Raw genomic sequence first — 13,268 nt, forward strand, 5'->3', positions numbered from 1 at the left:
GGCTGAGTGGAGCTCAGGGGAGCTCCCTTGTCTAGTTTAGACAAGTGCTTTAAAAAGGGGGTGCCCCCAAATGGTGGGAGCACTATCAGTGGACAAGAACATCTGGTGGAGGGTGTCAAGGAAGGTCTGGTCCAGCTGTCCCTCCATGCCTGGAATTTTCCAGCTCCTCCCTGAGCTAAGCCAAGAGCCTAGGAGTCTCAGAGCGGAAAGCCTAGGACCAGTGGTTCTGAGTTTTGGGGATCAAGTAGGTCTTGTCTGTGGTCAGCAGGTGGCGCTAGCCCTCAGTTCTGCCGGTTCACTGTCACCAGCCGTTTAAGGTGCGTGAGGGAGTAGAGGAAGGTTACTCTGGATGGTCCCCAGAGAAGGTGCTGCCCAGGGGCTTCTCACTAGTGAGTCTGGCCTCCTCCTCTGGTCTTAAGGACAGCCAAGCTGAGTCCCAAGAGCCAGGCACTGTCCCCAGAACTCTGGGCCAACTCTGAGTAGCTTCTCATCCCTTCTTCCTCTAAACCAGAAACAGGTCAGCTCAGCAAGGAATCAATGTTGGGGGTCTGTGGGTGCAGAGAGGGGGGATCTTAGAGCTTCGACCAGCAGCTTCCTGGCCATTCAGGCCTGCCTCTGGAGTAGCCTGGGACAAACTCTCACTGATCCAGCCAAAGCCCTCTGCAGGCCTCAAACTGCAGCATTGACCTTGGCTTGTTGTCCTGTACATTATCCATCATTCATTCATTCATTCATTCAGCACTTACTCAGGGCCAGTCACAGTGCTGAATCAGGCACAGTCCCTGACCTCAAGGAGCCATGGACTTGGGGATGGGGAGACGGACCCATAAACACAGGCAAAAGTAGAATGCCCACAAGCACAAAGGAAGGGACGGGACCATCGCTTTCTAGAGGAATCAGGGGAGGCTTCAAGGAGGCATCATTTGGCTTGGACCTTAATGGATTTCAACAGGTAGAGATGAGGCTTGGGCAGTCCAGGCAAAGGGAATAAATAAGCAAAAGCTCAGATGTAGGAAGATAAATACAAGCAGGGGATACTGAGGCTGCCAGCGGGATGGGTGGTTGCACAGTGTCCTGGCCAGAGAACAGTAAGCTGTAGGGCTGGAAAGCAGGCAAAGCCTGAAATGACTGGTCACAGGTCTAGCCTTGACCAGAAGGTGATGAGGAACTACTGGAGGCACTTGACGTTGGAGAGAATGATGTCTTTTAATAAGACCACTCTGGTGGCTACATGTCAGATGGTGTGCAGAGGATGAGATGGAGACAAGAAGCCCACGTAACAGTTGCAGTCACAGCCCGTCGTCGGGGTCTGAGCTGGGAGGGGATATTGTATAGAAAGTAAGACCAGGCAGAGAAACGCATCACCAGGGGACATATAGCACCTTCTCTCAGTATTTGCTTGCTCAGTTGTCTCACCACGTGGCTGATTGAATAGCAGTCTCAACAGTTAACATTTATTGAGCACTTATTATGGACGAGGCACTCGAGCATTTGACATAACGCTTTTCACTTACTCCAACAATTCTATGAGGTAGGTACTATTAGTATCCGCGCTTTATAGATGAGGCAACTGAGGCACAGAGAGGTTAAGTTATGTGACCAAGGTCTTAGAACTCAAGCAGCTGTTTTGAGAGCTAACGCTCCAATTGCCACACTAAAGCCTGTGACATACCCGCCTCTCTCCTCGAGCCCCTCGGCCTTCCATCAGCCCCCTGGGAGTGGAGGCAGGGCTCAGGGCTATAAGCCTGATGGGTGCCCAACGGAGATGGTCAGATGGTCTTGTAGGGCTGGGCTACCAAAGGCAGGAAGGGGAAGTCTCTGAACTGGGGGAAGAGGGCCAGCCCCAGGTCCCTTTCCTGGCCTCCCAGCTAGGGTCCATGGCGCCTCTGAGATGTAGGCTGGCAGCTGCCAGCCCCTGCTCTCCCTGCCCACCAGCAAGAACAGCCCAGAGTTTAGGTCACGAAGGGGGAGGCTTTATTGACAATGGAGAAGGCAGAATTCTGGGCAAGTACACACAGCACTGCTCCAAGAGTCCGGCTTGGGGGTCAAGCCTGTCAGGACCGAGGGCCTTTTTGCCTCAGCGACCTCACCCACCCCCTCCATCCTGAGCTTTCCAACATCTCCTTTTCTAGCAACCCAAAGGCCCTCCGTGGCCACCCTCTGGACAAAGTGAGTGGCAGCCACTGTGGGGGAGCCAGGCCAGAGTACAGTCTGAGGCTTGCCAAGCGTGGTGGGCCCAGGACGCCAGTCTCTCCCCAGCCTCTTTCAGCTTGGCATGCCAGGGTCCACCCCAGCCCACTCCAGCCTCCCAGGGCCGGGGACAGAATGGGAGCAGGCAGGTGCAGCAGCCCCAGCCCCTGGAGCCCCCACTGAAGAAGCCTTGGGGTCAGGGGTAAGGGGCCCGTCTCCCCTTCCCCGTGCCTGGGCAGGGCTCAGCAAGGTAAGCCTCCCGGTGCCATTTCCTCTCTGCCCAGCCCTCCCCAGGGAGGCTCCACATCTCCAGCCCTCCAGCTAGACTGTGCTCCCTCATTGCCTGCCCTCCCCAGCAGGCCAGGCCCACCCTTTTGGCCATCACCTTTTCAGGGACAAAGTAGGGGCTGGGGCCTCACCACAGGCATCTCTCAGGGCCACAGAAACAGAGCAGCAGGCCTCCCATCTGGGGACTGTTCTTCCCCAGCCACCGGTCCAGCTTGCAGCGGGTCGGTCGTGGGGGCCGAGGACTAGATGGAGTCCCAGCTTTAGGGCGTGACACTTCCCATAGCTCACCTAGCCTGGGGCGGGGTGGGGGGAAAGCCAGTCCTGAGTTGGGGCTGGGAGGAGCAGGGACAAAAATAACCCGGTACAGGCTCCTGCTGAGGCCAGAAATAGAGTAGCGACAAGTGCCTTGCAACACCCTGGGCGAGCAGCAGGCGGGGAGGCTGAGATGAGGAGGGCCCAGCCTCTTAACAGGTCCTGGCCTGGCCGAGGGGCCTGCACCACGTCCGCTCTACATACCATGCCACACTGGCCTGCACGCACATGAGGAGGGGGGCCCAAGGGAGCAGGGCTCAGGACAGGGAATCTGGAGAGGTGCTGAACTTGGGCTTGGCCTTGGCCATGGCCATGCTGCGCTTGCGCAGGGGCCCGCGGGCGAGGGTCAGGACATCCAGCAGGCTGGGGTCCTCATCCAGCTGGCGGGCCGAGCAGAGCGGCGTGGGCACTTTGATGGTGTTGCCAAACTTGGAGTAGTCCACAGAGTAGCGGCCATCCTCCTCGGCCACGATGGGTACAAAGCGCTGGCCCCATAGGATCTCGTCGGCCAGGTAGGAGGTGCGGGCCTGGGTGGTGATGCCCGTGGTTTCCACCACACCTTCCAGGATGACAATGATCTCAAGGTCCTGATGGTGGTGCAGGTCGCAGGGCGCCAGGTCATAGAGTGGGCTGTTGGCGTCAATGACGTGGTAGATGATGAGGGGAGCCACCAGGAAGATGTTATTGCCACCCACGCCATTCTCCATGGGGATGTCCACCTGGTGGAGGGGTACCACCTCGCCCTCAGGGCTGGTGGTCTTGCGCACCACCTGCATGTGGATGGTGGCGCTGATGATCATGCTCTTGCGGAGGTCGCCCACGCGCAGCATGAAGCAGAGGCGGCTGTGGCGCAGGGCGATGACTGCATGCTTGCTGAAGATGAGGGTCTCAGCCCGCCGGTGGGCCTGGGCAGTCTTCATGAAGATGCAGCCCAGCATGATGGCATTGATCATGAGCCCCACGATGTTCTGCACAATGAGGATCAGGATGGCCAGAGGGCACTCCTCGGTCACCATGCGCCCGCCGAAACCGATGGTCACCTGTACCTCAATGGAGAAAAGGAAGGCAGATGAAAAGGAGTGGATGCTGGTGATGCAGGGCACAGCAGCACCCTCACCAGGGGCCAGGTCACCGTGGGCAAAGGCGATGAGCCACCAGACCATGGCAAAGAGCAGCCAGCTACACAGGAAGGACATGGTGAAGATGAGCAGCGTGTATGGCCACTTGAGGTCCACCAACGTGGTGAACACGTCCTGCAGGAAGCGACCTTGCTCCCGGATGTTCTTGTGGGCCACGTTGCAGTTGCCATTCTTGGACACGAAACGGGCTCTCCGCTCACGGGCACGGTACCGGGGCTCTTTCGGGTCCTCTGCTAGACGCGTCAGCACATACTCCTCAGGGATGATGCCTTTGCGGGACAGCATGGCTCCAGCGACCACCAGGGAGAGGTCTCCCCCATGGGGGAGGAGCAACCACCTGACTGAGCCTTCAACCTACTGCGGGGTTTCCGCCCTGGGACCACCCTAAGTCTGCACCGGCCTCACTTCTGAGATGCCTCCCCAGCTAGACTCATCCTCACCTCCACCTGGCCCCTCCTTCACTTTATACCAGCCTCACACCTCAGCCCACCTGCCCACTGCCTACTGAACCCCCCACTCTGCCTGTTCCCCACCTGGCTCTGGATCCCAGCTCAGCTCTCCTCCACTCGCTGACCACCCCTGGGCGTCTCCCTAGGACCCTTCTCCCCACTCAGCCTTCTTTCTCAACCCACCTCTCTCACCTGGGAACGTCACACCTCCGGATCTTACCAACCGACCACACCCCACACAACCCGCACCGTGTTTCCCGCCTCACCCATTTCTGCCCCGGGCTCCCCTCCAAGCTCGTTTCATACCGTCTCACCTCCAGGTACCTCTTTCCTACCCCACCCTCCGTAGCGCTCTCGCCGCTCTCCGATCTCCCTCTAGCTCTCGTCCTCTCTGTCTCCTTGGGCTCCTCCGCCCTCCAGAGTCACCACCCCACCCAGCTCCACTCCTGATCCCCTCGCCCCCAGCGCGACCTGGCTGGCGGGGCCCACTCTAAGCCGCGGCCTCCCGGCTCCGCGCCGGCAGCACGCACGCCGGCGCCGCGACCCCGCCCGCCGCTCCGTCCCTGCCCCCCCCACCACCCCCCCGCTCCTCGCCGCGGCACCTGCTCCTGCTCGTCAAGCCGCAGTCCTCGCCTCCCCGCCCCCTCCTGCTGCCTGGGCGCTCGCGGAAGGCCGTCCTCCGGTCCTTCTGTGTGTCAATCGGCCCGCGGAGACCGACCTGTGCTAGGTGGGGTAGAGAATTGAGGACACCGAGCGCCGGAGGCGTGGAGTGGGGGCCGGGGGCCGCCAGGGGGAGCCCGACCTATTCCTGGGCTGGAGGGCTGGCGGACACAAGCTCAAGCCCCGCCCCTCGCCATTCACCTCCCACCGCCTTCCTCCCGGCTCACTACGTCTGGCCTTGGGAGTTTGCCCAATCAGATGGACTAAAGAGGTTCCTCCCAGCCCACACGCTACGAAATTAGGGCGGGGCAGGGCGGGGCGGGGCGGGGCGGGGCTGGTGAAGGGAGTCGTGACCAGCCCTCCCATTCTGGGGACCGATGCCCTGTCGCCCTGGTCCCACCGCAATTTTCCCATCCTGGGTTGGGTCAGTATCCGCCTGGGCTTTGTGGGTTCCCAGCAAAAGGAGGTACCGAGGAGCTGTGTCACCAAGCTGGTGACTGGGGTTGGGGCGGGGAGATTAGGTGGCCCGAGGACTCCTAACTGACCGCTTCTTTTCTTTGGCGATGATTTTAGTATTTTCAGAGTCACGAATCCTTTGAGGGTCTGATGAAAGCCACGGACTTCCTGGGGGGTGGGGGTGGAGATGTACCTTAGTAGGTGTAGAAACAGTTTAACACCCTCTACAGGGGATGCTGGATGCTGCAGCCCAGAAGCCTGGGTGGTTGCATCTTCTCAATCATGACCCACACTTTCAATCCCACCCCTGCATTTTATTATATCTTATTTTATTATTTATTTACTTTAAAATTTTTTTGAATTTATTTATTATTTAGTTTTGGCTGTGTTGGGTCTCATTGCTGTGTGTGGGCTTTCTCTAGTTGCAGCGAGCGGGGGCTCCTCTTTGTTGAGGTGTGCAGGCTTCTCATTGTGGTGGCCCGTGGAGCACGGGCTCTAGGCACTTGGGCTTCAGTAGTTGTGGCACACGGGTTCAGTAGTTGTGGCTCGCAGGCTCAGTAGTTGTGGTGCACGGGCTTAGTTGTTCCGCGGCATATGGGATCTTCCCGGACCAGGGCTCCAACCCGTGTCCCCTGAATTGGCGGGCGGATTCTTAACCACTGTGCCACCAGGGAAGCCCCCACCCCTGCATTTTAAAGGGGGTTTGAGCTACTGGCACTTGCTTTACACCTCCTTACACCTGCAGCCTGAGGAGCTGTGTCAGGGCTAGCTTGGGCACTGGGGGTCCTAAGCTCTTGGCCTGAAGAGAAGTGGTGTTTCTACTGCAGGCATCAACCTAGGATTGTTCTGTGGCTTGGGCCCCCTCTACTACTCATGGTAGATCTTGGGCTATACTGCCAGAGATGCAGTGCTTAGGGTGGGGAAGGGAAAATAGGGTGAGCAGAGAGGGCAACTCAAGGAGACAGAGTTACACAGGAAAACTCTGGGGCAACTACGGCTGCTCAGCCATCAGAAAAGGAACCTTAGAGAGTCTTCCCAGGGAGTTCAGATACTATCGCAGAAACCCCTGGGGTCCAAGGAGGATGGACTAGTTATTTTGTGTGGTCCAAAGTATAAACCAGTATAGACACTGAGTGGAACAGAGGCAGGCTTTGATTTCACGTATGGAAGAGTCATTTCTAATGACCAGAGATGACCCTCATCTATGGGGTATCCAAGTCGAGGCTGGCACACCATCGGGGGGGGTGCTATAGAGGAATTTGGGCTAGGATGGCCTTAGGCGTCTCTGCAAGACTTCAGTGTGAGCTGTGACGTGCCCCTGTGCCCTTGCTACTTCCCTTTAATCCCTTGGCTGGTCGTAGGCATGGGGGCGGTGGGAATCCTCTTTTCTCTCCTTAGGCTCTGCTCCTGGGAGGCCCAACAGTGGAGGGAGTGCTGGGCTCCCAGAGGCATCTCAGAGCTGGAAAGGCTAGGACTTGCCTCACAGTGTGATCCTGAGGCCTCGCTTGCCAGGAAGGCGAGCCCCCCACCAAAAGGGCTCAGCCTCCTGCTCTGCTCCATCCTGTACCTCCTGATACTCATCTCCCCCAAACACTGCACTTGTCAGGTCCCTTTCGCATTCAGAAACCTTCTCCACTTCCCTTTTGTGCATAGGCATGTCCCAGACTCCTTGTCCTGGCATTCAAGGCTCTCTGATCTTATTCCCCCTCCCCGTCTTGGGCCCTTTTCTCTAGCTCTCTGCTTATTTAATTCCCAACCTTCCCATGCCCAACTTAAATCCTGCCTCTCCCAGGCAGCCTGCCAGGCCTCACAGAGCTCTCCCTTCCCAAGCTCCTCTGGCTCCTGGAACAGCCAGAAGGGTCTGTGCTGGACCCCTCTCCAATGACTGGTGGATTTTCTTTACACTGTATGACTCTGACCCCCTTGCATACAACAAGGATGAAGGCCCAAGACTCCTGGGTCTGCACCCCAAGGGCCTGGTACAGCCAGTACTGAAGGCAACATGTAAATGATAATAAAATGATATGTAAACAAGCACCTTCCTTTCTTGGTGGGACAGGTATACGCTCGTGTCTCATGATGCACGTGAAGTCTGAGGACAGCTGTTTTTTAGTCTCCCCAGTGTCTGGGCCCCAGTATGTCCCAGTCACTACCTGGCTGACTTGTGGCATATGTACTGTGCTATCTCTCTGAAGGGCCAGCCATCTCCCACTTCTGAATGTCCCTATGTGTGGGATGGAGATGGGGACATGTGATTCAGGCCCCTCTCTTTTTCAGAGGGGTAGGATGTAAGCTGGAGGTGCTAGTGGCCATCTGTCATGGGGGAGGGAGAGGAAGATGGAATTCATCACCCCTGATGTCAAACACCTGGATCTAGCCATGCTTGAAGTAGTAACCTCCTGGTCTTCTCAGTCACATAGGATAATAAATTCCACTGTTTAAGCCACTTTGAGTTGGGTTCCTGTCATTTGCAATGGAAATAATGCTAATCCGGGGTACCTGGGGACCCACAATTTTAATCCAAGAATTAAACTGAGAAGGAAAAGGGACCAAGCTATATGCAGATCTGCTACCTTATCTGATGAGATAATCACAAAAATACTATAAATCTGTTATGGACTGAATTGCATTCCCCCCAAAACTCATATACTGGAGCCCCTGCAATGTGATAGGGCCAGTGAAGAGGTAATTTAGTTTAAATGAGGTCATAGGAGTGCAGCCTCGTCCAGTATGTCTAATATCCTAATAAGGAGAGAGATAAAAGGGGTGTGCACACAGAGGAAAGGCTGCCTGAGGACAGAGCTAGAAGGTGGCTGTCTGGAACAGAGGAGAGAGGCCTCAGGAGAAACCAAGCCTGCGACACTTTGATCTTGGACTTCCAGCCTCCAGCACTGTCAGTAATAAATTTCTGCTGTTTAAGCCACCCAGGCTATGGTATTTTGTTACAGCAGACGAATACAACCTAGCAGACTAAGACAGCCCTCATGTCACAGATGAGGAAACATGCTTTTGCCCACACTGACAGAGCTTCCTCAGGTCTGCCTGATGCTAAAGTCAGACTGCTTCCATGGGACCCACGGTCCACCCCAGTCCCTGCCCACCAGGCCCACGGCCTCTGGTAGGAAATAACCAGTCTCTTTATTTACAAGTGATTTTACAGTTAGAGAACCCAGGTGGGAGGTGGGGGCAGGGTGGGGCATGGGATGGCACTTGGGCTCTGGTAGGTCACTTGTCTGCACGGACAAAAGAGGCGAAGACGCTGTCCTTCTGGCTGAGCAGCTTCTCTGGCTTGTCGAACTCAAGGATGGCGCCGCGCTTCAGGACGATTACCAGGTCTGCACTCAGGATGGTGTGCACGCGGTGCTGGGTGGGGCAGGAGGGGCTGTCAGGGTTGGGGGTGGGGCCGGGCTGGGGCAGCTGAGGCATCCCTCCTGCAGCTTGGAGGAGGAGGCATGTGGCCAGAATGTCTTATCTCTGTGGTGACTGCCCTTTCCCGGGGTGGCTGTAACCCCAAACCCTCCATCTGCTAATGCCACCCTCTCCCTCACCAGGTCTCAGCTCTGCCCCACCTCCAGGCTTCAAGACTCAGAGATTCTCCCAACGCCCCCATCTACCATTTGCTCTGGAGAAGTAACCCTAGCCTAGCTCACAGGGCCTTGGGACAGGAGCAGACCCTGGAACCTGGAGAAAGAGGGGAGGTCTGAGGGAAGTGCAGGCACAAACCCTCCTACTCCCAAATCCTGCAATCCAGGCTCCCTGCAAGCCCGCCAGACTCCTTGCCCTGCACTGCCACAGGGTCCTCTCTTGATTACCAGGCGCAGGTGAGCCCAGAGGCTGCCCACTGATGACAGCCTCAGGAGGCCAGCCGTCTCTCTGGGTGTCCCCCCTGCACCCCATCATGGGCCCCTTACCGCAATGGTGACCACAGTGCGGTCTGCGAAGGCCGTCATCACCACCTTCTGGAGGATGTTTTCCTGCCAGGTCGCAGCAGCAACTGTTGGCTCACCTGCCCAGTGGGTGGGGTCTGGCCTGGCTTCTGGCCCAGCTCCCATCTGACCCCAACCCTAGCCCCACCCCCTCCCTCTGGCGCTAGTCCCTATAGGACCAACCAGGTTCCCAGGATTCAGGGGCTGGGTTCCGCCTGTTGGGAGCTCAGCTGTGTGCATGTGTGTGTGCTGTGAGTGTGTCTGGGTGGGATGGGTGTGAAATTTGTGGGTCCGTGTGCAGCTTGTGTGTATGTGTGTTATATTCCAGCCTTAAGACTAGCTGGAATCAGGGTCCCCCAGCCCTTCGCCTTTTCTGCTCCATATGACTCTCGATGTTAAAGGCAACTTGAGTTTCAGGACTACTTTGTGCAACCTTCTCCCTAACACCCCCGAAAACCCTCTCCAAGACCCCCACCCCATGGGTGTGCCCAGCACCGACCGTGGCCATGTCGATGGAAGCCGTGGCTTCGTCCATGATGAAGATGCTGGTCTTCCTCACAAAGGCCCGGGCCAAGCAGAACAGCTGCCTCTGGCCCTGGCTGAAGTTTTCCCCGCCTTCCGTGATGATGGCATCTGAAAACAGCCCCAGGAAGGGGGCGCAGGGCTGAGTTAATTCTGCGATGTGAGTTTAGTGGATGGAGTGGCTTGGGGTTTCAGGAAATGTGTGTACAGGGGTAAATACGTAGGTGTGTGTCATGAGTACAGGTGTGCACAGGGTGGCTGCACCTTACACAACACAGATGCCACCTGCTAGAGTCACAAAGAGAAGAGCGCTCCCTGGAGTTATGCACGGCTGTGGCCCTGGGCACTTCTGGGAGGGGCATCAGCACAGAGTGTGTCCGTCCTGCATGTGTATGGGCCTTGGTGGGGTGATTTTCTGAAGCCAAGGCTTGGCCGGCCCCCACTGTCCCAGGGGTTTCAACAGATACACCAAGGTTCTGCTGACCCCCGGGGTGGGGACACAGTCTTCCCAGTAGCCTTGATGAGTGACCTGTGCCTGTGATTTCCAGTCAGTCCTCTCCTCCCTCAGGGCAGAACTGGGCAGGCAGGTGGATGCGGAGGGCAGGGCCGAATACACCGTCATGGTATTGGGGACTTGCAAGCTCTGTCTCCTTGCTGTCCCCCCTGTGCCCTGTAGGAGAGGCCAGATCCTACAGTTGTGTGACCTGGGACAAATCACTTGACATCTCTGAGCTCCTGTATAATGAGAAGTAGAACTTAATGGTCTCTGGGATCCTGCCAGACCCCAGACTCTAAACTCTGGGCAAAGCTAAGACACGGGTGTGAGTTGTCCCTTCCCAGCCCTTACAAGTGTCCTTTAGTACCCGGCCTGTGCTCAGCCAGGAGTAGTTACCGAGGCCTCCTGGCAGTGACTTCACCACCAGCTTCAACTGGGCTATCTCCAGGGCCTCCCACAGTGTGCTGTCAGAGCACTTCTTCTCCGGGTCCAGGTTAAATCTGGAGGGTGACACACAAAGCCCTTAGAGAGGGGAGCAGGGTCCTGGCTCTATTCCCAGGGGACGCGCAGAGGGTGAGGCTGGTGAAGGGAGCAGTGAGTGGGAACTGATTGACTTGGGGGCCTGGCTGGGAGGGGGCAGCAAGGTGCTGGCAGTGGGTAGAGGAAAGCATCCCAGGCTTGAGGGTTGGGGGACCCCTACCAGTGCCTAGGCCTAACGGAAAAGAGAAAGGCATGAGGGTGCAGCTTTAAAGAAACTGCACTAGCCCTTCATGCCCAGAACTAGAGCAGGGCTGCTTGCCCAGGGAGGCTCCTGGCCTCGTCCACCCCTTCCTCTCTATGCCCCAGATCTGGAGGAGCGGAGCCGGGCCTGGGGCTGGGGTGGGCCTGGTGGCGGGGGTCAGGGGGCTCACCGGATGGTGCCGCTGAAGAGGACGGGGTCCTGCAGGATGATGGAGAGGCGCGAGCGCAGGGTGTTCAGCGGCAGTTTGGCGATGTCGATGCCATCGATGATGATGCACCCTGCACGCAGACAGTGTCACAGGTGGGGCACCAAGGAGCGGGGAGACGGTGGCGCTGGGGACAGGGTCTGCCTGGAACATGGGTCCCAACGAGGATGCGGGGGAAGGCAGTGATGGCTGGGCCTCCTGTGACGTCTGACCATACCCAGGACTGAGGTCCCATCTGGCGGCTGTGGGTACATGAGGGGTGCCCGTCATACAGCTCACCTTCGAACGTGTCCACCATGCGGAAGAAGGCAAGAGAGAAGGAGGACTTCCCACTGCCTGTGCGGCCGCAGATCCCAATCTGGAAAGAGAGGAGCAGGTACGCTGTGGGCACCTGGGGTGTCGGGGAGCCTCTAGTGCTGGGCTGTGCAGGCGTGGGAAGCCCCAGCATCTCTTCTCATCCTGGTGTTCTGACCAGCATCTCTTTAGCCAGGGCTGGGCCCGGGTTTGGGCTTGTTTCCTACAGTGGATCCAGAGGGGGCTCCTACTTGTCTGGCTGGGTGTGGTACATGACTGCAGGGGAGCTGGGGACACTGGTGTCTCTCTATGTGCCTGGGTGTGGCTGGAGGGCACAGGGGTGGCTGAGCGTTGTGTGCAGGATGTACCCCACCTTAAACTGGAGTCATCTCTCACCCCATCGCATCCGATACAGAAACAGAGGTGGTGATATAGAAGGATAAGAGAGGCAGGGACAGAGGTACATCTAAAGGTCAGAGAGAGTGAGACAGACAGCCACAGACAATGACAAAGTGAGAGAGACAGAGACAAAGAGACAGGAGGAGAGGGGCAGCGTCGGAGCAGAGGGGGAGAGAGGGGGGAGTCAGTCAGAGTTGGATCAGATTGCCAGCCAGGAGGTCCCTCCCCAGGACAGGGCCTCACTCTCTGCCCCAGGACCCTGCTCTGAAGCTCGGGGTACAGTGTCCTGGGAGAGCCCCCGACCATTTGTGGGGGGCCCTGACAAAGCCCCTCTGAGTCAGGGGAGACTGGGGTGTCCTGTCCATCTCCTTGGTGGGTGAGTGAGGGCAGCAGGAGGAGAAGGGGAGAGGCCCGGGCCTGGGAGACGGGGGGTCTGAATGGGTGTGAGGCCTGGAGGGCCCTGAGGGCCAGGAGGTGACTCTGTGAGGCTGTCCAGCCCTCTGCCGTCCCCGCTCCCCTGACCTTCTGTCCTGGGGAGATGAGGGCGTTGACGTGCTTCAGCACTGGCTTCAGGGTGCTGTCGTAGCGCACACTCAGGTTCTGGATCTGGATTTTCCCTTGGTCTGGCCAGTTCTTCGGGATCAGCGATGGTGCTGGGGGCCGGGCTGGGGGTCAGCTGCCAGGTGTGGGCCACAGCTGGTATCCAGGCATGCCCCCCCTACCCCCAGGCTCCTCGTGTCCCCCTCAACCCAAACACACATCCACGCTGGGCCCTTTCCCCAGAAGTCCTCCCGCACCCCTCACCCAGCAGCCCCTCGTAGCGCTCCGCTTCAGTTTTCAGGAGCCCGTGGATGCGTTTCACGGCCCCCAGCTGGAGCTCCATGTCCGCCAGGTTCCTCACCATCCAGTTGAGGTAGTTGGACACCTGTGGGGAGCAAGCCGTTCACAGTTAGTGATCACTTGGTCCTGTCCCTGGCCACCAGGATGGCTCTTCTTACAGTTGAGGATGCCTTTTGCTGCCCACCGCTGACTGTCCAGGGGGCCCTCCATGGGGGTTACAGTGAGTGGGGATCCTCACCCACCCCCACCTGGGGCCCAGGCCTGGGTGAAAGGGCAGGGACCTGCAGTAAGCCCTCCTGTCCACATGGTCCCTCTGGCATCAGACTCGGTATAGCTTGGGGTAAGGCCTG

At 57.9% G+C, this 13,268-nt stretch overlaps 2 protein-coding genes across 11 annotated transcripts in view; both read right to left on the bottom strand.

Annotated features, from left to right (window-relative positions):
- Positions 1-980: 980 nt before the first annotated feature.
- On the bottom strand, positions 981-4,926 carry KCNJ11 (potassium inwardly rectifying channel subfamily J member 11). The gene has a single exon (XM_028501652.2). The coding sequence runs from the start codon at positions 4,212-4,214 to the stop codon at positions 3,048-3,050; it is 1,167 nt and encodes a 388-aa protein (XP_028357453.1). The 5' UTR covers positions 4,215-4,926; the 3' UTR covers positions 981-3,047.
- A 3,684-nt stretch (positions 4,927-8,610) lies between these two features.
- Positions 8,611-13,268, bottom strand: part of ABCC8 (ATP binding cassette subfamily C member 8) — a 77,240-nt gene continuing 72,582 nt past the window's right edge. For 6 of the 10 annotated variants that reach the window (XM_055091573.1, XM_028501252.2, XM_028501248.2 and 3 more), the window contains 8 exons: positions 12,883-13,003; positions 12,601-12,731; positions 11,665-11,743; positions 11,350-11,458; positions 10,835-10,938; positions 9,920-10,053; positions 9,406-9,468; positions 8,611-8,857 (listed from right to left, as the gene is read on the bottom strand). In XM_055091573.1, the coding sequence (XP_054947548.1) occupies positions 8,720-8,857; positions 9,406-9,468; positions 9,920-10,053; positions 10,835-10,938; positions 11,350-11,458; positions 11,665-11,743; positions 12,601-12,731; positions 12,883-13,003 (879 nt within the window). In that variant the 3' untranslated portion in view covers positions 8,611-8,719. Of the gene's footprint in view, positions 8,858-9,405; positions 9,519-9,919; positions 10,054-10,834; positions 10,939-11,349; positions 11,628-11,664; positions 11,744-12,600; positions 12,732-12,882; positions 13,004-13,268 lie in introns of those variants that run through there. The other 4 variants (XM_028501250.2, XM_028501253.2, XM_028501254.2 and 1 more) reach the window with 4 other exon arrangements.

Source organism: Physeter macrocephalus, chromosome 16, assembly GCF_002837175.3.
Source record: "Physeter macrocephalus isolate SW-GA chromosome 16, ASM283717v5, whole genome shotgun sequence".
NCBI classification, from domain to species: domain Eukaryota; kingdom Metazoa; phylum Chordata; class Mammalia; order Artiodactyla; family Physeteridae; genus Physeter; species Physeter macrocephalus.

What these genes read in the sequence shown, in the direction of transcription:
- KCNJ11 (XM_028501652.2), bottom strand. Translation starts at nt 4,214, where the DNA reads ATGCTGTCCCGCAAAGGCATCATCCCTGAGGAGTATGTGCTGACGCGT.